The 25,540-nt window shown below is 55.8% G+C and overlaps 1 protein-coding gene across 1 annotated transcript in view; it reads right to left on the bottom strand.

Moving 5' to 3' along the window:
- Positions 1-16,694: 16,694 nt before the first annotated feature.
- Positions 16,695-25,540, bottom strand: part of RTN4RL1 (reticulon 4 receptor like 1) — a 65,134-nt gene continuing 56,288 nt past the window's right edge. Inside the window, exon 2 of the mRNA XM_079905087.1 lies at positions 16,695-18,180. Within this exon, the coding sequence (XP_079761213.1) occupies positions 16,856-18,180 (1,325 nt within the window). The 3' untranslated portion in view covers positions 16,695-16,855. The remainder of the gene's footprint in view (positions 18,181-25,540) is intronic.

Genomic DNA, 25,540 nt, shown 5'->3' with positions numbered 1-25,540 from the left:
GACATCGCAGTGAGAAGCCCGCGCACCGCAACGAAGAGTAGCCCCCGCTTGCCGCAACTAGAGAAAGCCCACGTGCCGCAACTAGAGAAAGCCCACGTGCAGCAACGAAGACCCAACGCAGCCAAAAATAAATTAATTAATTAAAAAAACGAAAAGGCTAGTGTAACACAACATTGTAAAGCAACCATACTCCAATAAAATTTAATTAGAAAGAAAGGAAGGAAGGAAGGAAGGAAGGAAGGAAGAAAGAAAGAAAGAAAGAAAGAAAGAAAAAAGAAAGAAAGGAAGGAAGGAAGGAAGAAAGAAAGAAAGGAAGAAAGGAAGAAAGGAAGAAAGAAAAGGCTGGTAAACATTTGCAAAGCCCCTGCAGGAGAAAAGCCCTGTGCTTGGTCCTTGAAGCTCAGAGGACACACCGTGAGGAGGAACATCCTGGCTGCAGGGCTTGGCTTAACACCTCCCTCTGATTCCCTTCCTCTCCGGGGATTCCTGCGGGGAGATGCTCTGTCGTGGCCTGCTATCTTAGAAACCGCCTCCAAGGTTTCTAAGGTTCTCAGGGCTGAGTGACACTCTGAGACGGGAACATGGCTTTGAAAAGTGTTGCCTGGGTTTGAGGAAAGGCTCGGTGTCCCTGTGGCTTTGTTACAGAGCCAAAGTTACAGGTGCCTCAAGGGCCTGCAGAGAGTCCATTGGGTGGTGGACTAGAATGAAGGCTTTGCCTGAGAGCAGTTCCCCAGATGGCTTTGGCTGTCACTGTGGGTTGAATGGTGTTTCCCCAAAAGCTATGTCTAATGGATCCCGTGAGTGTGACCTTATTTGGAAAGAAGGTCTTTGCAGATGTAATTATGTTAAGGATCCCGAGATGAGATCATCCTAAATTAGGGCGGACCCTAAATCCAATGACGGGTGTCCTTAGAAGAAAAGGATTGAGGACACACAGAGGAGGTGATGTGAGGACAGAAGCAGAGATTGGAGTAATGCTTCTTCGAGCCAAGGACATCAAGGCTTGCTGGCAGCTACCAGAAACTAAGAGAGAGACGTGGAGCAGCTTGTCCCTCAGAGCCATCAGGAGGAAACAACCCTATCGACCCCTTGATTTCAGACGTCTGGCCTCCAGAACTGGAGAGAAGAAGTGTGTGTGGTTTTGAGCCATCCAACTTGTGGTCCTTTGTTTTGGCAGCCCTAGGAAACTATATAGCTCTTGTTCTGCCGTCTTGAATTCTCTCATGCTCTTCACACTGGGGCAGTGAGGGAAGCCATGGGCTTACTCAAGTGGCCATGATATTCCGTGAACAACTGTCTCCCTTGATGCTGGGACTGTTCTGTTAGGTTCCTCACCTCAGGACTCTCCCTTCTCTGTTCCCAAATGCTCCCTGGCGTCTGCTTCCTTCTGCACCAGGTACAACGGTGTTGTATTCTTAGTGGCTGGGATTTTATTGCTTAATGATGTCTGAGCCACAGCATGAAGGAACACGGGGCCATCGGCACGAGGCCCATGTCCCGTGCGAAAAGAAAGGCACATCACCAACAGGAATAACATTTTTCAAAATCACCTTAAAAAAAAAAAAAGATAGCACCAAGCATGCAATAAACAGCGTTCAACCACAGTCTGCCAGTCATAAATTTAATCTGTTCTGACCTGGCCACAGCTGTTTTCCTCTCCTTTCTTCAGTATCTTATGCTGAACTGGCAGTGGCCAAGTGCCCATTGTCATTGGCAGTGAGTTTTCAAGTTGAAAGACACTTTAATGAGACAGTTGCACCACATTCTGCACCTCGGTGGGTACTGTCCCCTCAGCAAAGTTTGTCGTTAACGAGTTTGGGGTTTTGATCTCGAAAGCACTAGGGAGACAAGCTAGGAGGCCTGGCAGTGACATTCCTTTGGAGACAGGCATGAGCCAGCGGTCTTTTCCAGGAGCTGCAGATCAGCCTGTAAGGGGTCTGGAGGCGGACCACACAGGAGGGGTGGGGATACTGGGTTATTTCATCCCACTCACCAGCGCACCCACCCGAGTCCCCTGCTTTCTCCTGGGAGAACACAAGAGCCCCTGGGTACACTTCCTTGAGCTATGGTGGCCCGTCCTGCTTTTCAGAAAGATGCGTTTCTTCCCAGTGCAGCCCAGCATTAGCATGGAAGTAGAGACATCATTCTTGAGGGGACCTCTGTTGACATCTTCCTCAGACATCAGAGCTGGGGAATCAGTCCCTGGGCTGTGCTCTGAGCAGAGAGGATACATTTATCCTGTCTCCCAGCAGGTGGTACCCAAGAAGCCCTTGCATTGGACCCTGTGGTCACAGAATGTCAAACTTCCTGCCATCTTGAATTCTCCTGGCCTGGCTTGGATGTCTCGGGAGCAAGCGGACTTTTTCATTCCTGGGGCTAATAAGAACCTTTCAAACTTGTTTTTTTCTCTTTCTTTCTTCTTCCTTTTTTTTTTTTCTTTTAATATTCTTTTCCGTCTATGTGAAAGCAGCAAGTGCTGAGTGCTGCTGAGAATGACAGGAGTTGTCAAAAGTGAAAGAGGGGCTTCCCTGGCGGCGCAGTGGTTGAGAGTCCGCCTGCCGATGCAGGGGACACGGGCTCGTGCCCCGGTCCGGGAAGAGCCCTCATGCTGCGGAGCGGCTGGGCCCGTGAGCCATGGCCGCTGAGCCTGCGCGTCCGGAGCCTGTGCTCCGCAACGGGAGAGGCCACACAGTGAGAGGCCCGTACCCCCCACCCCCCAAAAAAAAGTGAAAGAGGAAAGGATTGCTGGCAGCTACCAGCAACAGCCACAGCTGAAGGTGCACGATGACTGTCTCCCACGGTGGGCCCATGACAGCCAGATGGCCACCCGTCTGCAGCCCTGGGTGGTAACGAGGAACTCAAGCACCAGGGTATACTTGAGATGACGTAATGTTTAAACCACGTCCGTCTACTGTCCACGCACCTCTGCTTGGCCTCTCCCGTTGCAGAGCACAGGCTCCGGATGCGCAGGCTCAGTGGCCATGGCTCACGGGCCCAGCCGCTCCGCGGCATGTGGGATCTTCCCAGACCGGGACACGAACGCGTGTCCCCTGCATCGGCAGGCGGACTCTCAACCACTGCGCCACCAGGGAAGCCCTCTGCTTGGCTTCTTAATTATCGGCAGCACCTGACTTCCGAGGAATCCTCTTGTGCCCGCGGAATCCATTTCCTCATCCTCGTGTGGACACGCGGTGGCCTCACTTATACGGTGGGGTGATACGTTTTGTGGCCACGGGTTGTGATTTAGGGGAGAAGGTTGTGATCCGTGAGGCCAGAGAGAGAGAGGCTGGGAGAGAGGAGATGTCTTCTGCAGAAAGGCAGCTTGTCTTTAACGGAGTCCTTAGCGGGAGCAGAGGGAGGGGTGCTGGAGGGAAATGCAGGAAGCTGCAGCACGAAGTGTAAATATGATGATTGTTGTCTCTTTCACGGGAAGTAAATACATCAGCTTGGTGTATATTCGAGAGGCGGCTGGTGATGCTGTGTACTTACACCTGAACCTGGCCTCTTCAGAGTCATCCTGGTGTTGATTCATTACGCCTTCACCAGCCCACCAAGGGCGGGAGGTGGAGAGAATTATTATCCCTCCGCTAAACCAAGAGACTGAGAGAGGTTAAGAGGCAGTAAGTTGGGAGTCAAAGGCGGCCGTCCCAGCAGCCCGTCCAGCGCTTCCTCCACTAGATCGTGCTCCACTTAGAAGCAAGTAACTGTCAGGTAACCTATTTTTCGGGGGCTAATTTCAGCATGTGAGGGCTTTGTCTCCTCTGTATATTTCTTTACCTGAAAAATGCATTCGCTTATGGAGCAGGAAAGAAGGATTTTAATCATGTGCCCAAGCTCATCTGGGGACCAAAGGTCCAAGCGAGAGAGAGCAGAGGGTGGGGGACCCTCCCCCCAGCCGCCGGGCCCCACCTGAATGGAGTCCCTTTAGCACACAGATGAAACGTGGAAGGGAACATGCGTATATAGGTGGAATCACGAGGCTTGTGGCCTTGGGTTTCCTGAAAATATGGATCTGAAATGGCTTTCTCATTAGGAATCTGTTGACCAGGTGCCACGAGGGAGGGCTTAGCCTGGGAGAGGTGGTCAGATGCTCAGCAGCGGTGCAGAGGCCGTGGGATGGCAGCTGGGGTTTGCAGATGGGTGGGTAGCGCATACGCCTTTGTCCTCCCGGCCTGGAGTTCAACCCTGGCTGTAGGATGGCAAAGCCAGGCAGTGAGGAAGGGATGAGATTCAGATGTCGGAGGGGGGAGTTCGTTGGAATAATTCTCCCGCAGTTCTGCCGCCACACACTGGACCATCCGGAGCTCTCCTCACCCCAAGCCCTGCAGCTCTCCTGGGCTTCCTGAGAATGGGAGGGAGAGGAGGCGAGCTGCCGGCGGAGCTCTCCCGTGCGTGTTTCCAAGGAGCGGGTCCCCAAAGGCCAGTGTGCAGAGCCTCCCCCGAGTCCCACACGTCAGGGTGGCCGTGGCTCGGCGTCTCACCGATGGCTCAGCAGATGGATGCAAACCCAGGCACCTGGGGAGAGCATGTGGCTCCTTCTCCGAGGGAAAGCACATCTGGGCATGCCTGCCCAGGCATCTCCTCCGCCCCTTGCATGTCCACAATGGGGAGAGGAAGCAGTAGGAATCCTAGGCCCTGTTCACGTATCCTGAAACTGCAGGGCCCAGACTGATCCCAGCTATATTGGGCAGGCGCTGCGGGGACGTAATAATATGTGTTTAACACTGCTGCAGGGACCTGCCACCATTATAGCCGTCTGACGCAGTCTCGCTCCCCCTTCTCTTCCATCCCTCCCCTCATTCTCTCCCTTCTTCTCCTCCCCACCCCCCTTCTCTGTCTCTTTTTTTCTCACTCAGCCTCTGCTGAATTCTGCATTGACATCAGCACTTCCAAAAACAACAACAAAGGAAAGTAGGTCACTGGCAGTTCCAGGTCTGAGCTGGGCCCTGGTGCCCGCTGAGTCAGGGGGTGCGGCCCCTCTCACGGAGAGCGGAGGGATGCCCCACACTCTGTGCCCACTGCCTTGTAAACGGAGCTTCGTTCCCACCCCCGCTCCATATGCTTAGGGGAAAGAGTAGGTATAGGCACGTACCCCGTGTGTTTGCACGCTGGCTTTGCCCACGGCAAAGGTGGGGTCCCTGCACCGAGAGCCATGCTCCATACACTTGCTCTGGTCCTGTTACAGTGCTGGGGTTCAGGGACCCGGAGTGCACACACATACCTATTCACACGCATGTGTACACAGGCCTACCTCCTCTTCCCTGTTCCTCAGGGGCTTCACACGTAATATTTCCTCTGCTCTCTGTGGTCATGGAACTCCCAGTTCTACTTGAAAGATTACCCAACATGATAATTGGGACTCCTGCTATGATTAAAAAGAAATTTCAGATGAGAGCCACCAGGCCATAGAGCTCGGGAAGAAAACAGCTCTTTATCAATGCAGCTGGAGCAGACTTTAGGGTTTGTTTGTTTTTTTTCTTCTAACTTTGAAAACAATTGCATCTTGCTGGTGTTTTGCCCACGATGAGTCAAGTACAAAAAGCCACCCGGTAGGGCCCAAATCATAAAGAGAGGGTCACTTACAAGGAGATAAAGTTGCAGTTTCCCCCCAACCCCGTCCCCCTTTTAATACAATAGCCGTAATGGAGTTGTCTCTGTGAGCCCAGATCCTTCCTCCGCCGGCACCTCGGGCGTCCTGACTGGGGAGATGCCCGCATCCATTGTGGGTCAGCCTTTGCCCAGGATAAAGCTTTTATGAGCAGCTGATGGTGAGGAAGAGCACATTTCAATCAAGCTGCCTGAAGCGATTAGCTCTGTAGGTCCCCAGGGGTGGCGGGGTGGGGGGGGTGGGCAGAGATTTAAGCTGCGGTCAGTCCCCGGCAGGCACAGCCATGAGGGCAGTGCTTCTGAATGATTTTACTTGCAGGGCTGAGCTCATCACATTGATACATTTAGATCTCATTAGCTTGGGGAGAGCAGAAGCACACTGTACCAGGTCCCCTGGGCTCTTTACCTTTTCAAGCAGCTCTTCTAGTTTCAAGAGAAAAAGTCCTCCCCACTCCTTTCTACCCCACCGTCAGCCCCAAGTCCCCAGCCCCCAGTTACAATTTTAATGTTGAACCCAAACCCCCCTCAAAGGGAACCATTTGACTCTATGTAAATAAGGTACCTCCTTAATATCAGCTTCATTAAAAGACCCAAGAAAAGAACATCAATGTTTGCTGATGGAAGAGCGTAATTGTCTTTAGGGGTAATTGACTAATTATTGCAGATAATTGTCTGCAAATAACGGAGAGGCAAGTAGTAAAGAGGAAGAAGTCTGCATGGAGGGGCTGCTGCAGGTTAGCAGGTAAGCAGACCTCTTGGCGTGAATGGGATGGGGTTGAGGCCAGGAGAGTGGGAGGCCAGGACTTCACTGTCTGACCCCTTCACAACCGCCATTCCCGGAGTCTTGCCATTCCCCAGAGCAGGAAAATTCCAGAAGGAATTTGGAGGGCCTCCCTGGGGTAGCCGACTAGAGACACTGAGAAACAACAGCTACCATGCACTAATACCATCAGTTCATAAAAGGAGGGTCTTCTTAGGACACCCCTCACCATCTCTCAACCAGAACCAGGGACTCGATTTCAGAAGAAAGGATTATCTTTAGACTGAATAAATTTGGCTTAATGAAAATCTCACTACATTAATGTTTCATCGCAAATCAGTAAAATCACAATCACAGGCTTCCTTTGTCTTCAGCCCGCTCTTTCCTGGGATCAGTTGCCGCAGCTCTTGGAACGAAGAAGCAGCAGACAGAGAACCTGGGCTTGAAAGGCTGTTGTCGTCTTCTTCCGGTAGTCTCTCAATCCTCCCCCACCCCACCCCACTTCCCTTGTGTGAAGTAGACGATTTAGTTAAAGCCAATTTGGTCAAAATGACTATTTCCACCACCGCGTTGGCCGCATCTTCTGCCCCTGCTGCCTTGACAGCCAGGATGGTCATCTCGATGGCAGAGCGCCACCTTTGGGCCAGGGTGGGGAGTGCAGCAAGGATCACCTGAAGTTTAATTAGCCAGTCTAGACCCGCAGTTCTAAACATTTTTGAGGATCTAATGAAAATCTCTCTGTGGAAACCTGCACATTCCCAGAAGGCCTTGCATCGAATTCTGCACAGTTTATGGACACACTCCCTCATCCCCCAACCCTGCTTCAGAACCCTGAATCTCGACAAACGTTTCTCATCTTTCTCAGTTCAATGATAAATTTATACTTAAAATCCTAATGTTTCATTCAGAAACATCCGAGCAAAAGCGTGACCATTTATATCATTGTCCCTGTTGGAAACTTTATTTTTTCCTTATCAAAGTTGTTTAAATATAAGAAAACTCTACCTAAATAGTTAAAGTAAGTAGCATGAACTAAAAATAAATTTAGAATTGAAAAGGAAAAATAACCTAAAGTTATGCAAGATGTTACCACTGGGGAACACTGAATGAAGTCCATACGAGACGTCCCTGTACCCTTTTTTGGAGGGGTGGGGAGTGGGAAACTTCCTGTGAATCTATATTATTTCCAAATAAAAAGTTTTCTAAAAAGGGAAAAATTTTTCACTAAGATAAAAAGTTATAATATCACCTAGGATAAATTAATACATGAGCTAGTGACTGCCTGTTCACGTTTTAGCCAATTTGCTATTAGGCCATTTAAAATTGGAACCAAAATTTAAAAATTCATGAAAATATTCCAAACAAGCAAAGCAGGCATATTTGATCGAAAATGATGATGATGATTTTAAGTTAATTTCCCAAATGAACAAAAAACAATGAAAAGAAAATACAAATTTCCAGAACAGTCCCAAAGTCCACGAAAAGCTCTGAGGTGAGACCAAAAATCAATTATCAGAAATGTTGAGGGACTTCCCTGGTGGTCCAGTGGGTAAGAATCCGAGCTCCCAAAAGCAGGGGGCCCGGGTTCGATCCCTGGTTGGGGAACTAGATCCTGCATGCCGCAACTAAGAGTCTACCTGCTGCAACTAAAAGATCCCTCATGCCGAAACGAAGCTCTTGCGTACCACAACTAAGACCTGGTGCAGCCAACATAAATAAATAAATATTTTTTTTAAATGCTGAAAGCTCAAAAAGTTATAAAAAAATGCAGCCACTTGAGGGGGGCAGCTAGGAAGGGACCTGTTTTATGTTTGTACATAGGGACCTCCACGTGGTTTTTGCAGGTCTGATTGTCAACTTTGAGTGGCCCTTACCCACGGTCTTCCTGTCACAAGGTGAGAGGTGCCCTGCAGGGGAAAGGACCATGGGGCTGGGTGTTCGTTCTCTGCCCTTACTACTGGAGTCTACTGCGCTATGTGGGATCCTTCTAGAAATGGGGACCCAGCTACAGCTGTCAAGAAACTGGAGAAACTCCCCTGCCAGCATGGGCCTTCTCTGTTACTGCACCCCTGTACTTGAGAGGGGTCTGCTGGCTCCTTCAGTCACTGGCCATCCCAGTGACCTAGTTTGGGAAAGTTCAAGGGGCCAGGAATGCAGAGATAACCTCTAGGAAAAGTTTCTGCCTTTTGATTGATTCTGCAAATCAGTTCTTCTGAGCATGAAATTCCTGGGGGTGGGAGGGAAGAGTTGAGTCCCCCAGGGTGGTTCCACTCTTAGACTTGGGTCATGTGGGATGGGGGTCAGGGCTGTGTCGGGGAAGAGCCCCAGTCTTGGGCTCAAAAGCATGGGTTTGAATTACCAGGAGGCCCATTTTTTTTCATCTGTAAAATGGGGATTGTGATCAAATCTTGGAGGTGACACTTCCCAGTTAACTATGAGGTCGTGTCCATGAGGGGGCTTAAAAAACCTCATGCCACCCGGTTCTAAGTTGCTTTATTTTTTTTAATTTATTTAAAAAATTTTTTGGCCACACGGCATGTGGGATCTTAGTTCTCCAACCAGGGATTGAACCCATGCCCCCTGTATTGGAAATTCAGAGTCTTAACTGGACCACCAGGGAAGTTCTTAAGTTGCTTTCTCATTTTCATTCATCCCTGGTCTTAGGAGAGAAAATGGATGAGGAGGAATTCCCAAGAAGACAGGGCTACGGCCTTGCTGGAGCCGGTCTCAGGGGCTGCAGTGGGTCAGCAGCTCTGAGAGATGAAGCTGTCCCTGAGCGAGAAGCCCAAGGGGGCGAGGGCCAGAGGAGGCCACTTCTGACGGTGGCCAGGGGCCGCTGGGGAGGCTGAGGCCAGCTCTGGGCCCAGTGTGCGGTCACTGGGGGAGGAGAGAGGAGCTAGTAAGGCAGCACGAGTGATCGCAGAAACTTCCCCGGCGTGCATCACCTGCGAGGCCGGGAGGGACGTTCGTCTGGTCTGCGGGACGGTGGAGGGGGGTTGGGGAAGGGCCGCTGCAGGACAGGTCCAGCTGCTTAGGGGACAGCTTGGAGGTGTGGAGTTCACTGCAGCTGCTCCTACAGCAACCTCCACCCAGAATACCCAGTCTCCGCCTTGCCTGCCTCTGTGGGCACAGAGCTGAGAGCAAAGTGGGGCCCCCCAGGGTGGCGTGAGCCTCCTTCCTGATGACCACGTGTCACAGCTGGCAGAGACACAGGTGAGGAGGTGAGCCTGGGGTAGCGTCTGGAAAGGAGGCCGGCGTGGAAATTCAGAAGAGCCTGTACCTTAGACTTGCAAAGTGCCAGACACTCAGTGGCACTTTAAATGCCACAGATAAAACAGTGAGAGACTTTCCGGGTGGCAGGTGAGATGAGGGGTCAGGGACCTCGGGCCTCTGAGGCTTAGACGTCAGGAAGAAGAATAAAAACACCTTGGAGACCTCTGTGACCCCGAGCGTGTGGGGAGAATGCCAATGCGGAGAGGAACCTGCCACATGCCCAAGGGCACCGAGTCCAGGGGTTTAAGGGCTCGGGGCCCCTGGAGCCTCCACAGCGCTGGTAGGCAGACAAACTCCTTCAGGGTCAAGGCTCAGTGGGAAACACCGCTGCCCAGGGCTCAGACCAGATTCTGCCCCTCATCACAGGCCTGCTGGTCCCTGAAGGGTGGTCACCAGCGTGCGGGGAGCGGGGGACTCACCCCACCCTCTATTCTCCCTGGCCGGGGGGTAGGGAGGCATTTGCGTGACAGACACCTCCACCCAGCTCTTGACCACCCCCCTTGTAATGAAATAAAGAGGGCTGCTCTTGGCCGGAAGGTAAGTTCCTCGTCGATGGGATGTCACCTGTCCAGGGCCATGCACGTGGTGGGTGTCAAATCTGGGGACAGCATGAATGTCCCACGCTCGGTTGCATGAGGGACAGTGACAAGACATGGCGCCTGAGTGACGTGTGAGTGCAAAATGGTTTTCTCCTGATCGCACCCTCCTGTCTGTCTGTCTGTCTGAACATTTCCCTGTCTCTTGACTCTTTGGCCGCGTGACTGCCCCGTAGGGTTGTGCTTTCTCTCTGCAAGTGACACTGTGTGTGCGCCCTCTGGGGTCTTTGCTCAGACTCCACCGGTCCACACCTGACCCCGTCCCACACCGTGGTTCCTCTGTGGGTTTGTCCTGCTGGCCCTCGTCCCTGAAAATGTCTTATATGGTGGTCGTCCCTTGCACCTCTCTCTGGCTGGAGCAGTGCGTGGCCACCTGGATGCTGTCACATCTCAATCTCCGGTCAGCAGCTGCCTCTTGGAGGGCATCGTTCTCTCGCCCATGACCGTCCCTGAAGCTGGGGGGTTTTGGACGGCATCATTCTCTCGCCCGTGACCGTCCCTGAAGCTGGGGGGTTTTGGACGGCATCATTCTCTCGCCCATGACCGTCCCTGAAGCTGGGGGGTTGGGTGATATGGAGCCGGTTGCCTCGGAGGCCTCCCACCTGTTTAGGTCCTGAGCACTTGTGTTTCCTTCTTCCTTAGAGTCTGTCTCCTGGGAAATGGTACTTACAGAGATTGAAGAGTTTAATACATCTCTCACTTCCTCTCTCTTCTGAGAGGAAGCAGCAGAAGCTGTGGTTGGCAGGGGCGCCCAGAGATGCCTGGGTGAAGGAGGTGGAGGTGGCGCGGAGCCTCAGCCGGTTTGGAAAGCACCGTGACCCGAGCCCGTTCTGCAGCAGCAGTGTCAAATTCTGCCATTCAGACACGCCATTAGTGTGCACACTGCCACATGGGAATCGGTGACACGAAAGGCACAGCCGTCCCTACCCTCCTGGTGCTTAGAAACGAAGCGCTCTAATGAGCCATAAGAGCTGAAGGCAGAGAGATGGAGGGCAGGCCACATCCGCGCAGGCCGGTGGCGTACCTTGGAGGAGGCTGACCCACTTCTCTTGGAGGGAAGGGGCCTTGTGGGTCAGCTCACTGAAATACCACTGAAATTAGCCACTGCTGCCCGCACGTGTCCCTTTTGTCCTCACCCCTCCCGCATTGCTCTTGGAGCAGCACGGCCTGTCAACACAGCCTCATGGCTACTCTCTGCTTCTCTTTCTCCCTTGGGGCATCCTCAGTTCCTTCACCCAGTGGACTTTTTAGGACCAAAATCCACCCTGATTCCAGCAGTCCTCTTTTTTTTTTTTTTTTTTTTTTTACTGTGTTGGGTCTCCGTTTCCGTGTGAGGGCTTTCTCTAGTTGTGGCAAACGGGGGCCACTCTTCATCGCGGTGCGTGGGCCTCTTACTATCGTGGCCTCTCTTGTTGCGAAGCGCAGGCTCATTAGTTGTGGCTCACAGGCCCAGCTGCTCCGTGGCATGTGGGATCCTCCCAGACCGGGGCTCGAACCCGTGTCCCCTGCATTAGCAGGCAGATTCTCAACCGCTGCGCCACCAGGGAAGCCCCCAGCAGTCCTCTTAAAAGAGACAGGCAAGGACAGCCTGAGCGCGAGCATAGGTGGGCACGTCTCACTCTGAGCCTCCCTTTCTTCCTGGCTTTTTGGCTGCGCTGTGAGTTATTTAGCCAACAATAGATGTTTACGTATATATTTTTTAGAGCTTGTATTTATTAACAGCCTGCAAAGGGGGAGAGTGGGAGATTTATACTGAAAGCACAGTGAGTTAAAAGGGACAATTAGAGGAGCAGAAAGAGATATCAAGTGGAGAGCTGTAAAGGATATTTTAACGCGCAAAGGTTCTTGAGAAATTTTCCAGGTAGACAGAAGGTAAAAGAAAATTGGCCCATTACAAACTGAGAGTGGGGAATTGGTGACATGGGATGGAATAATAGCTGATGGGCTAAACTCTTACTTCGGCCAGAGAGCCAGGCTGGGAGGAGGTGAGTCAGAATGCAACCACAGTTGGGTCAAGAGGCTGAACGGTAGATGTTGGCCAGGACCCCATCAAAAGGTACACTCACCCCTGATCCATGTAAGAAGGTACACAAAGAAAGGCTGGCATCCTCCAGGTCAGTGTTGAGTAGGGCCCTGAGGAGCTGGGTCCCAGAGGTGGGGTCCAGCCAGGGGCTGGTGGGGACAGTCTGGGTGGTGAAAATACAAGGGAGGATTTGCTGGGAGCTGCCGAGACCCTGAGGCTCCCAGCTGGCTCCAGTGAGCCCTCCCAGCAAATCTGTTCTCTCTGACCCCCTGCCCTGCAGCTTGTCCTCCAGGAGGACTTCCTGGCTCCCCCAGCCCCCACAAACTTGCCAACAGGCCTTCTGGAGCCCCCATTTGCCATGGTGGCAGAGCGCTGAGTGATTAGTTAGGTGACAAGCAAGCAGTTGGTAAATGGGATTCTTGGTTCCCTGGTGATGAACAGCCCCGACAGGAGAGAAAAAAGGGAGATGCAGTCTGGGGGAGTTCTGATGGTCTGCCACGCGGGCACATGTGGAGGTGCCCAAGGGGGTGTCTGGGCAGCCCCTTGGAAGCAAGGAGAAGGGTTGTGGGTTGATCCCTTCATGGATGGGAAAGAAGGGAGCATAGGAGACAAAACGGCTGTGGGATACTGTCCATGCTTGGAAGCAGCAGGTGTCTGGGAATGGGACTCTGGCCCAGGCAGATTTCCAGGGAACGCTCCAACGTGCTGGCACGGGGGAAGGATCTGGCTGAGCAGAAGAGGCAAGTTTCGATGATGAAATCCACTGTTGGGGAACGTTGGCAAGCATGCCACGGGTGGGGGCCACGTGCTCGGAGAGGGACTGGGGGTTCGGGGTAGGGAAGAGGCCCCAAGGTGGGGGGCTCACACCTCCACTTTCGGAGTAGGATCCAAGTCCCCGAGCAGGATTCCTGGGCCTTCCGCTTGCCAGGCTCACCTCCCACACATCCCCAAACAGCATTCCCAGTCCTCAGCTCACAGTTGTTTGCAGATACCCCAAACGTGGTGCCATTGCATGCCTCCAGCCCTCTGCCTGTAATACTCCCCACACTCTTCTCTGGCTGCCTCCTCATCCTCTGAGACCCTTCAGCATGTCACCTCCTCCTGGAAGCCCTCCCTGACTGCCCCCACCCTGGCCAAGTTTCTCATGGTAGTGGGGGGGTGCGCTAACAGAGACACCAGTCCCACCCTGGTTTCACCAATCCCATACTTGCTTCCACATCTAGGCTCTGAGCTCCTTTCAGGAGAGCCACGTCTTCTCACTTTTAGGTCCCCAGAGCCTGGGCCGATGGCTCGCACATGTAGACCCTTGTTCAACGCTTGTTGAATGAAGGGTAGGGAGCCAGCCGAGCTCTGGGGCCTGGGGAGGAACTTGTGGCGAGAAATGCTGCGACCACTGGTGGTCACCCAGCCCCTCCTGAAGGCCGCTTCCCCAGAGAGGAGGGCTGTGTGGCTGGAGGTGAGAGAGGAAGATGAGGAGATGGCTGCCTCTCGGGGCCTAGGGGAAGTGTTGAGCAAAGATGGCAAAGGGGCCGGCCCCACCACGGAGGGGTGGGGGATGGCCTCAGCCTCTGGGAGGAGGATAGGGCTCCTGAGGCAGGAAACCACACCTCCCTGCCCTGAACCACCTAGGAGGGATGATGGGTCTGGTGAGTTGAAAGGCCTTAGCTTAACTCCCGACCTGTGAACTTGCTCTGATGTCTCAGACAACGCTGTCATTGTGCCTGTGTAGCATATGAGCTGCTGAGTGACAAGTGATGTCATCCACAATAGAGCTTTTATTCCCTCGACCTCTTAGAGGAGCAAGCTGCTAAAATACACCTGGCGTCTGGGCCCTGCTGCCTTGCCTCTAATAACAGTCGGCAACCAGAGACTGTGCTGCGCTTGACAGAAGCGGATCATTTATCAAACATTAGCCTTTCTGTACTGACATCTCACTTCCATACTACAGGACTTTCTAAGTCTTTTTTTTTTAATTTAATAAAGTGCTTGGACCCTTGATTTTCCTGCTGAGGGCTATGCTGCCTAAAGTTGGAAATGAAATCAACAACATAACAACATCCTTGGGTTCTAAAGGGACAGCCAGGCCCCGGCACCGGCCTGGGTAAGAGCAGGCAGACCACGGGGGTCAAACGCAGGCCAAAGACAATTTGTTCTGCCGTCACCGGACTCCCTTTAGTGTACGTTTCCAGCCTTGTACTGAGGAGGCTTTGTCCGGGCCTGGAAACAGCCTCTTTCCTCTACCTGGGGAACCCTCTCCTGTCTCCAAAGCCAGAGAGGCGGGTGCAGCCTCCAGACCCCATCCACGTCCACTGCTACATGGATCGGGCCCCAGCTTCCTGGAATCCCCTCTGGGCCCTAGGAACCGGCAGGTCCCTTGCAGCCGCCCCCAAGCCCCCTTAAGAATCAATAGCTCAGCTGCTGCTGTGACGCTCTTGGGAACAGGCCGGGAATGATCCAGGGCCAGACCGCTCCGGAGACAGCCACAGAGATGGTGCTGACCCAGTGCAGCCGGCATGTGGGAAGTGAGTCATGTCCTGTGCCGGTGAGGGAAGAACCATGGAACCGAGAATGTGTGTGTGTGTGTGTGTGTGTGTGTGTGTGTGTGTTCGCGCACACACACGTGTCCCAGTGAGTCAGTGCGCCCCTGCTCCAAACAGCTCCTCCCACCAACAAACGTGCTTGTGTCCTCAGAGCTGCACCCAGCCAGGCTTGCCCACCCCATAAAAGCCCAGGATCTGCCACGCCTTCAGGAATTCGGGGTTGGGAAATGAGAAACAGGGTTCTTGTCCAAGAGAATTTTTTTTATTATTATTTTTCTCTCTTAATTGGATTCAGTGTTTCTCACTCCTGACACACATTCTCTCTGGTGGGGAATTTGGGTTTGTGCAAAGCCAAAAAGGATTGTGCCCGCACGGACACCAGCCGGCAGCATGGCTGACTTTGACTTGAGCTCCTCTCCCCTGTCTGAGTTTGCGTGCTCCGTTCCCTGCACGTCCCCACTCCTGACCCCTGAGTCTGGCCACCCCCTGACCTCTGCCCGTCCCCGGGGCAACTTCAGAGGGTCCAGGAGGGACGGGGCCTCCGTAATGCAGAAGTGCCTGAGATGGTTCTTGAAATGCCCTCTTTGTTCCCCTTCTGCTAAGGCCACCTGATGCTTTCCCTCCTGCCGCCCTACACAGGACCCTTGCTGGGATGCCCATCAAAGAGCCTCAAGGAAAAATTCAGCAGCTGAGCCGCGCTGGAGGCCTGGGCTCATGCCCAGAGCATCCCTGGCCCGTCCAGACTGTGGCTGGCAAAACACTAGGCTGACGACACTGCCCAGCCTGTTGGACTAACACTGTGGATACTGCCTCGTCCGCCGGCCTCAGAAACCCAAAGCCCCTTCCTTCCCCTTCTCCTTCCAGCCCATCCCCAGGGCCTAGCCCCCCAGTGTCCAACAAGCTGCTTCTGCCTTCTCACCCTGATGCCAACAGCTGCTATGTTGGGAGTGACTGGGTGCTCCGGGGTGGCAGACGGGCTTGCGCTGTATATAAAAACACGGTGATGCTCCACGTATCTAAGAAGCTTGGTCCCCTGAAGTGATCTTGCTGCCTCCCCTTCTCCCTGACAACACCCCCCACCCACTGCCCCTCTGCCCCAGGCCCTGGCAAGCCCAGGTTACATGGGGACTACTGTTGCCAGGTTGGGATTCTAGACAAAAATCCTAGAACTCCTTTCTTGCTAGAAATCACCAATACAATCCTTAGTTCAGCAGATATAGTTTTCCGTACAGTTTATAAACATGATAAGACATACAGTCTGGTAAGGGAGTAGGGCGAGGGCCTGTGCATTTGTTTGTATATATATACGTAGAGGGTGTGTGTGTGTGTGTGTGTGTGTGTATATATATATATAAAGTGGACATAGTTATAAAACTGCACCTCCTGTGAGAACCTCATTGCACACGATGAAGTTCTAAATTTCAGCCTCTGATGATCTTTCCTTTGGTAATTGGTTCTTGGAGCCCAGCAGCTGGGCCTGGGTCTGCCAGGGTTGCCTGAGACATCAGGAATGAGAGGCGTTGCCCCCGAGGGAGGGACTGAAGGTGGCACATGGTTGGATTCAGGGCAGGGTGACTAAGTGGCCTCAGGCAAGAGCCAAAGTGCCACCTGCTCACGTGCTCCCAGACAGCTGCGGACCCAGCCTCTTTGGTGACCCTTGTCTGTTCTCTGAGTCCTGCTTCCTCCGGAAGTGGCGGGAGCCCTTCAGACCTCTCCAAATGACCAGGATTCCACACAGCCCAGCTCCCGTGGGGCACTGTCCCATCGTTGCTAATGAAGGATTCGCTCTGCGGCTTTAACTGCCTTGCTGGGTGGATGCTGTCCATCGGTGCTCGGCCGGGGGCTGGCTGGGACAGCTGGGTGGGATGAACGAATCCCCTCCCGCTTGGGGCTGTACACTTTGGGTTTATAATCCACCGGGCAGGGCCCAGACAGCAGCTGAAGCCTCTACCAGCCTTTGCCTGAAACCCAGCAGATCCTCCACTTGTAAAAAAAGAAAAGAAATCCTGTTCCTTGGTGGACATGTGGCAGTGCTGGGTGCTGGTGCCCTGCGTCCTCAGCGAAGAGTGACCACCAGCCCCAGTACCCAGGCCAGGAGCGAGGCCCTCAGGGAACTGCCCAAGGAGGCCTGCTGCACCCCGCTGGGGGCACGGATGGGGGTCCTGCGGGCACACTTGCCCTTCCTCTTGGGCCGTGCCGTGGGCATGATGTCAAAGCTGAACTTGTGCTGGTAGTCAGGGGCATAGTCCTGCAGCTCGTGGGCCTGCTTCCGGGTGCCCGCCTTCGAGACCTGGTTGCGATTCCTGTGGCTGGTGCAGTTCTTGCCCAGCTTCTTGTAGCCCGACCGAGAGCCGGGCAGATGGCCGTGCGGGTGGTCCTTGTCCCTGGCGGGGCCACGGGGTGGGTGGTGTTCCTTGCGGGTGGCCCTGTCGGTGGTGGTGAGCGTGTGCGACTTGATCTGGTGCGGGGACGCCGGCCCCGTGCAGTTCCGGAAGTCCTCGGCCCTCAGCAGCTTCAGGTCCTGGCCATGCAGAGGCTCAGGGGACACGCAAGGGACAGCGGAGCTGGAGCCACGGAACCTTTGCAGCCATTCCCACAGGGAGCGCGCCCGGCAGCCACAGTCCCAGGCGTTGCCGTTGAGGCGGAGGAACTCCAGGGCTCCCAGGGGTGCCAGGCAGTCGCCCGGCAGCTCGGAAAGACTGTTGTTGAAGAGGAAGAGGGTGGTCAGCCTGCGGAGGTCGTGGAAAGCCCTGTGATGGACCCACTGCAGCTGGTTCTCGTGCAGCAGCAGCCGGTCCAGGTTCACCAGGCCCCGGAAGGTGTCCTGGCCTAGGCTCCACAGCTTGTTGCCGTGGAGAAACAGGTGGCTGAGGTTGACCAGGTCCACAAAGATGTCGTCCTGGAGGTACTCGATGTGGTTGTCCTGCAGGTAGAGGTACTGCAGGCTGTGCAGGCCGCCGAAGATGCCGGCCGGCAGGGCACTGAGCCCACACTTATAGAGGTAGAGGGCATGGAGCTTCACCAGGCCCTGGAAGGTCTCGGGCGCCAGCGTCCGCAGCTGCCGGTTGTCGCCGAGGTCCAGCTCCTCCAGGTGCACGAAGCCCTGGAAGGTGTTGGGGTCGATGAAGGTGATGTTGTTGGAGTAGATCCACAGGGTGACCATGGAGGGGCTGAAGTGGCCCTGCTGCAGGAGGCTGATGCGGTTGTTCTGCAGGAAGACGCGCTCGCTGTCCTCCGGGATGCCCTCGGGGATGGCGACGAAGTTGTGCGCCTGGCAGCTGACCGTCATGGGTGCGGGGTAGCACACGCAGTCCCGCGGGCAGCCGCCGCCCAGGGGCAGCTCCCCGGCCAGCAGCAGCAGCAGCAGTTCCACACAGCACCCTGGCGGGGAGAGAGAGCACAGCCAGGTCAGGGGCTGCCCGGGAGGTGGGAGACACTCTGGGCGCCGGGCTCGATGGGCACATGACCCTCCTGGGCCGCTGGGGCTCTGTCCTCGTCTTTGCTGCGCTCAGCGGTCTGGAGTCATAGCCCCCCGAGGTCCTGGCTCTTGATGGCTCCCCACGCCCTGGTGCCCCACCTCTACTGGGGGTTCTATCCCAGCCTGGGCTATGAGATGGGTTGGGGTAGAGGCTCTGATCCCACGGCACCCGGCATACTTCCTTAGCCCCACCCAGCAAACCCCTAGCCCCGCCCATAGCTTCTGAGCCCCACCCCCTTAGGCTCTGTCAACCCTGGTAGGATTGGGGTCACAACCCACGGACGCAGCAGCTAGCTTCGGGCTCCTGTCCAAGCTCTGCCACTTACTTGCTTTGATCTGCCTGAACAGATAGTGGTGCAAAGTCCTGTTCTAACAAAGTAAATATCTCGTATGGACTCCTGAAGAGTCTTTTTATTTAAATTATTCCCAATAACGAAGCATGCATGCGTGACACCGAAGTTTATCTTGAAAGATTTCTCACTTACAGTGCCTTCCATGTCCTCATGTAGGCACTACCCCCGTGCCTCAGTTTCCTCATTTCTAAATAGTAGTAGTCGTCCCTCACAAAGGACGTAAGTGTGTGTGATGGACTGGGGGAGGCACCAGGGCTGATAGTTCTGGGGTCCAAGGAGCAGCCAGAATGAGGCTGCCCCCCACCGGGGTCTGCCTTCCAGCCCCTCCCCTCTCCCTGCCTCGCTGGAGATCCCAGGCTGTGGCTGCCAGTCAGGCCCTGCCTAGCGATTGTCCCGAGCATTTCCTCTGTAGCTTCCCTCTAATTGCGCAATAATTAGGCACTTGTTAATGGATCCTTAAAATAATTTATTTTCGATGTGTCCAGCCCGTGGTTGGATAATAGCCCCGTGCTCATTATCGAAGCAGCCTCATTATGCACGATCATCATTACCTGCCTTTCTCCAGGGTCGCAGCTGCCCCAGGGAGCCTGGCAGGTGTGCCAGTGTTGGGGGGACGGGCTCCAGGCCGGTAGACCCCCACCCTGCAGGGCCGGGCAGCCATCTCGTCTCTGCCCGGGTTGGGGTCCCGATCCTTCCCTTCTAGCTTGGCCAGCCAGGCCTCTGGGGAGAGCCGAGGGCCTGAGACAGTGCGACTGATTCTTCCTGCTGCCAGCTGTGCCCAGAGCATGTTCAACGAGAGAACCAGCCCTCCTGGCCACTCTCGGGCCAGCCCCGCTCCCAGCCTCAGGCCGGCCGCCACCCCAGCCGTCTGCCTGGGCTCAGGTGGACCTCACCACGACCGCCACTCCCTCTTTCCTCACAGAAGTGGCATCATAAAAAAGTGACAGCTCCCAGCTGTTGGGAGTTACGGGCTCCCAGAGAGTAACAGCTGCTTCCCGTCCCCCTGTAATCACCCGGCTTTGACCGAACGTTGCCAACACATAAAAATCATCGCACGTGATTCGGTTTTTGCATAATTGTGTTTGTTGCGATTCCAGAGCAGTTATGACCTGGGCAGTGGTGGCGGTGACAGAGCAGCTGTGAGGTCCCTTTCTGGGCTGGGCCACGCTCTGTGTGGCCCCTGCCCTGCTTCAGTCACTGAAACCACCGGACAGTCTGCAGGCCAGGCCCCGGGCGGGGGCCTCCTCAGCCTCAGTTTCCCCCTGTGTAACAAGAGTCGGAGATGGTCGCTATGCCAGCGCTCCCCGCTTGGAGTCTGACCTCCAGTCCGCCACTGCTCTCCTAGGTCTGGCCAGGGGGCCCCGGGCCCGCAGGAGGAGACAGGACAGTGAGGACCCGCTAGGAGCCTGGGCCCCAAACCCCAGCTGAGTCTCGGGGAGCCTGCCCACTGCCTTGAGTCTCCAACACCCAGGCTGGGAGGTGGGCCCAGCGCACAGCGGCTGCCCATTCAGAGCCTGCCCCTCCCTGTCCACTCGCTCAGCTCTGCTCTGCTCCTCGGCCCTGCCCAGGCTGCCCCCAGGGAGGTGTCCCCAGCCTGCCACTCTGAGGGAGCCCAGGGTGCCCCTCCTAGCTCAAGGGTGTTCAGGGTGCTCACTGTGCTGCAGGGGACAGGGCTGGGGCCATTCGTGGGAACCACAGGGCCACAGCAGCCCCCACTCCCTGGGGTCCTGCGAAGACAAGGCATTCCCCTCCCTTAAGTCAGGCGGGGAGAGCCGCTCACGCGGCAGGCTCAGCGCTAACACCGCCGACATCTGTGCGGCTTATGGAGTTTACAAAGTGCTTCTGCTCTCACCCCTCTGAGCCGCAGAACTACGCTGCCTGGTGGGGGCTGCGGGACTTTTTCTGCCCCCTGACCTGGGGTGGGGCAGACAGCCCATCTGCCTGCTGCTGTGGATGTCTCTGTAAGGCCCCGGGGGGGGATTCTCTGAAGCGGTCCCTAGAGAGGCGGGGCGGGGAGGGAGGGCTCCACAAAGAGCCACACCCCTCCCTCAGGCAGGTGCCCCCAGGGGTGCTGGGGCACAGGGGAAAACAGGCGAAGACCATGGTTTGGGTAAAAGCCAAGTGTACAAAAATCTAGGCGTGGGCTTCGCAGCTGGCGTATGAACACACTTTGGCAGGTGGGAGGGGTCAGATATCGGGGGCGGGGGCGGGTGGTGTAAAGGTGGCACCCAGGACAGGAGCTACTGCGCTGTTGTTCCTCTGAGAGGGGCCCAGGAGAAGGCAGGGACCCCAGCCGATGCTTAGAGCTGCTCTCCATCCTCCAGTACCGTCCAGATGCCAGGGGACCTGGGCCAAGGGAACCGCCCTTGCAGGTACCCCTGCCCCCTCCCACTGGGCACTGGGGTGGGTCTCACCTGAGTCTGCTTCTCCACTCTGGAAGCTGGTCCCGTCTTCAAGGTCGGCCCTGGACCAGCTCTCCCAGCCAATCCCACCTGCCTCTGGCACCCCTGCCTGAGCCAGCGGGTGCCCTGGCCGTAGATCATCACCCTGCCCGTTTCTTCCCAGGCAGGCTCTGTACTGCATCGCCACGGTTCCTCCTGTGCCCCCCGTGCCCCCTCTGTGTTGCCCGTGGGAGCCCCGACCTGCTGATTGCTGATTAATGTACTAACAATGACATCGGTGCCTTTGCTGTGCATTTGAAGATGGCAAGTTAGCAGGAATAAAAGTCTCCATGGAGGAACCTTGCACTTCCTCTCATCAGCCTCCTCGCCCCCTTCTGGGGGGGCAAGGGGTTGCTCTGCCTGATGGGGGCTGAAGAAAGCGAGGCAGGGACTCAAACTCCGGACTTCTCAGGTTCTCCTCCGCCGCCCCCTCCTCCCCCTGCTCCCCCCACTCCTCCAGGGGCATCCACCTGTCTGCTCAGCGGCTCCCAGACCTCCTGGCCTCCCACACATGAGCTCACACACATCTCTGCAGCCTCATTCATTCCCTCCTCCGTTCAACACTTGCTGCCAGAGTCCTGGAGTATCCTGAGTGCCGGGGTGGGGAGGGGCCTGGGATGAACTTGGCAGGTCCTCGTGGACTAGCAGATGGGGGTCTCCACACCAGGCAGTCCAGCAGGTGCCAGGCCCGGAGCAGGCATCTAGGCGTGTGCATGGGGAAGGCACCTGCTGCCTTGTGTCACCTCCTCCACAAAGTCCTCTTGCTCCCCTGCCAGCACAAAGGATGTGCAGGAAAAGAGAGCAGGTACTGTTTTCATGTCCTCCTTCCTACAAACCCCCAAACCCCTCATCTGCTGAGCAGGGACCTGTGGGGGCCGGGGTGAGTAGCCTGTGCATGGGCGGGCCCCTCACCCAGTCCACTCAGCAGCCCATTCGTAAGATAGGGGCTGGACCTGGTGGGATGTGTGGAAAGGGCATTCCAGGCAGAGGGCACAGCATGTGCAAAGGTACTGAGGTGGGGAAGCAGGTGGCAGGCCCTCTCTCAGCCTCTAAGTAACCAGAGCTCCCTAAGATGCTGTAACTACAGCTCGGCTGGGTGAGGGACATCCAGGGCTGGGGAGGCCAGACAGCTCCCTACTGGGACCAGAACCGACAGGGCCCCTGCTCCTGTTCCAGGCCAGATGGCCAGCGTGGCAGGGGTCCTGTAGCTTCCCCGCCCCGGAAGCAGGAAGGGAGCTAACCAAACAGCACCCAGCCCCGAGTACCAGGTTCTTTACATGGGATCCTCATGACACGCCACGGGTGCCGCACCATTTCACAGAGAAGGAAATGAGTCACAGAGGGGAGTGGCCGCCCAAGGCCACACAGCTGGTGAGCAGGGCAGGTGGGGCAGCCTCATCTGAGGGCTGCTCAGTCCTCCCCGGCCTCAAGGTCTTGGGCCTCACCCAGACCTGGGTCTGGCGCCTGCCCCTCCCTACGCCTGTGCAGGGACAGCCCGATGGCTTGGCATCCCCAGGAGCCCCCAGGCAGCTCCGTGGGGCTCCCTGAGGCGTGGAGACTGGTCAGCCACGTGGTCAGTCCTTCTGCCTCTGCAGCCTGCCCTCCCCCTGCCCTGGGCTCGGCTCCCGGCCCACCTGCTGCCCCAGCCTTGCCAGATGCTCCTCTTTGAGCTAACGGGATGACTCTGCTGGCTGGATGACAGCCTCAGGCCAGGCCAGCTGTGCTCACAGAGCGACTGGCGCCTCAGGCCACTCAGCACCGTCTCTTCGTGCCACACCCAAGCACAGGCCACTTCCCGGAGACAAGGAAGCCAGCCAGGGCACAGCTGGGCTTTCCTCCTCCTCTGGTCCTCTCAGTGCTAGGCATGTCCTGCTCCAGCGTATGTGTGTGCTGTCCCCTCGTGGCCGGAGCACTTCCCAGGATACCTGCAGGGCACCTCATCATTCAGGTCCCTCCTCATGTCACCTTCTCAGTGAGGCCTTCCCCAGCAGCCTATTTTATTTTATTTTTATTTTGGCCATGCCGCTCGGCTTGTGGGATCTTAGTTCCCTGATCAGGAATTGAACTCGAGTCCTCAGCAGTGGAAGCGCGGAGTCATAACCACTGGACCACTAGGGAATTCTCCCCAGCAGCCTATTTTATTTATTTTTTTGCAGTACGCAGGCCTCTCACCGCTGTGGCCTCTCCCGTTGCGGAGCACAGGCTCCGGACGTGCAGGCCCAGCGGCCATGGCTCACGGGCCCAGCCGCTCCGCGGCATGTGGGATCTTCCCGGACCGGGGCACGAACCCGTGTCCCCTGCATTGGCAGGCGGACTCTCAACCACTGTGCCACCAGGGAAGCCCCCAGCAGCCTATTTTAAATGGCTCCCTCCTTGTTTTACTTTTCCCCATAACATTCATTCTCTCCTAATAAATTCACCTCATTTATTTATTTATCTTGTTTATTTTCTGTCTCTCCTCACTGAGTGGGCAGCTCCATGAGGACAATGGTTTTGTCTGATGTGTTCCCTGCTGTCCCCCCAGGGCCTAAAACAGTGCCTGGTATACAGTAGGTGCTCAAGAAGAAAACCCTAGGCCCAGAGCCTGGCTCATAGTAGGTGCTCAATAAACATAATGGTTCTTATTAGTACAGAGGCCTCCGGGGTGACAGTAGAGACTCAGCCTTGGCTCTCTCCCAAGGGACCCTTGGCCAGCAGAGAGGTGACAGGTGGTGAGGAGGGCTCTGGGAGGGAAGATACACACCAGGCCTGCCTGAGGCCTGGGGCAGGTGACCAGAACAGGTTTGCCTGAGACTCGGGGGGGTTCCCAGGACACAGGATTTTTAGTGCTAATATCTGAAAGTCCCAAACAAATGTTAATCACCCTACCTGGGGACCAGGACTGTGCCCTAGCCCCCCAAAAACCTCTGGCCACAGGATGGGGAGGGAATAAACAGGCAGGCATGAAGCGTGAGTGTTCTCCAGACACCCACAGCTCAGGCCCTGTGCCTGCAGCCGGGGCCCTAGACACAGCCTGTGTGTGTGTATGTGGATCTGTGCCCATCTGTTTACGCGTGTTTTATCTATGTGTGTGTACATGGCCATGTGCACGTCTCTGAATACATGCACGTGCATCTGTCAGCACACACTGTGTCTGGAGTCCATCAAGGGGGCTGGCCGCCCAATGCTTTCACCCGGAGCATCCCGAGCTCCACCCTGGAGAGGGGTCAGGGCCCTCTTCCGAGGAGAGGCACACCCGCCCTCGACATCCCCGTCTTATCTCAGCACCCACTCTGGCTTTGCCTATAGCTCCCCCTCTCCTCCTGACACGCTGAATTATGTACCCACCCCAAGCCCCTCCTGCACACCAGGATCAGACTCAGCTGGGAAGTGGGCGGCCCCTTGTTGGAATAACCTTTCAGCTTTCATCTGCTGCGGCTGGTCCCCCGAGCAGGCCTGGCCAGGAACGCCGCGCTAATTGGGTTGCCGAGCTCTCAGGGGGCCTTGTTGGAGCAAACCTGGGCTCCCCTATCCTTTGCTTACCCGTATCTACCACCTCCTCGCTTCGGGGGTCCCTGCATGGGCAGGAGCGGTGGGGGGACACCAGAGGCCAGCACAGGCAGCTCTGTATCCATGAACTGCCTGGGCCTGGGACCAGCCTCCTTGGGAGCACCTATCAGCTGGACAAGCTCAGGCAGGTCCCTAAAGCTCCGCAGCCTCAGTTTCTTAGCCCGGGAACTGCGAGTCAGAGCATCCGCCTTCTTGGGTGTCGGCAGCACTCAGTGAGGCTGTGCCTTGAACCGGTACCAGGTTCAGCTGCAGGGGAGGTGCTTCCAAGGCTGATGACTGCGTTACAACTACTGCATCAAAGGGAGCTGCTGTACCCCCTCCCCCGTGGACCCTGGCTTTCGCCCCACCCACCCTGGTGCTCCCAGACTCCAAAGGCTTGGCAGCGGGACCTGATAGATCAGATACCGAGTCAGAGCTCAAGCTCAAGTTCAAGTTCCCTGCCAGGCCGTGGCTGCCCCAGGGCTTAGCAGGTGTGGACGGGGTCTTGACCCTTGTACGTGGCCCTCTCTCCCAGTCCCTCCCCCCACACCTGGAGCTGCCAGCTCTCTGCACAAAGCCCAGGGCATGTGAGCTCTACCTTCACCTCGTGAAGCTCCCCTGGGGCTCATAATATGTGTCCACTGTTACTCAAATTTGCTTCTCAGTTTGGGGGCCCCAGAACCCGGGCTGTGGCAGCCCAGACTCTCAAGGCTGAGGGTGAGGGCCTCTGAGAGCCAGACCTTCCCGGAGCTTTTGAGAAGGTTCTGGGCTCTGCCTCCTCCCTGTAGAACCAACTGTCCCTCCCCTCAAACCCCAGAAACCTGTGGGCCCACCTGCAACCAGACAGGCCCACTGACACCCAAGTGGTATCTATGTTGTAATCAGTGGGGCTGGGAACCTCTGTGGGGTTGGGGCAGTCCTCAGGGGCAAGTGTCTATTGA

This window comes from Stenella coeruleoalba, assembly GCF_951394435.1.
Source record: "Stenella coeruleoalba genome assembly, chromosome: 19".
In the NCBI taxonomy this organism is placed as follows: domain Eukaryota; kingdom Metazoa; phylum Chordata; class Mammalia; order Artiodactyla; family Delphinidae; genus Stenella; species Stenella coeruleoalba.
Note: the sequence above shows the minus strand (reverse complement) of the source record. Positions and strands in the feature narration are given on the sequence as shown.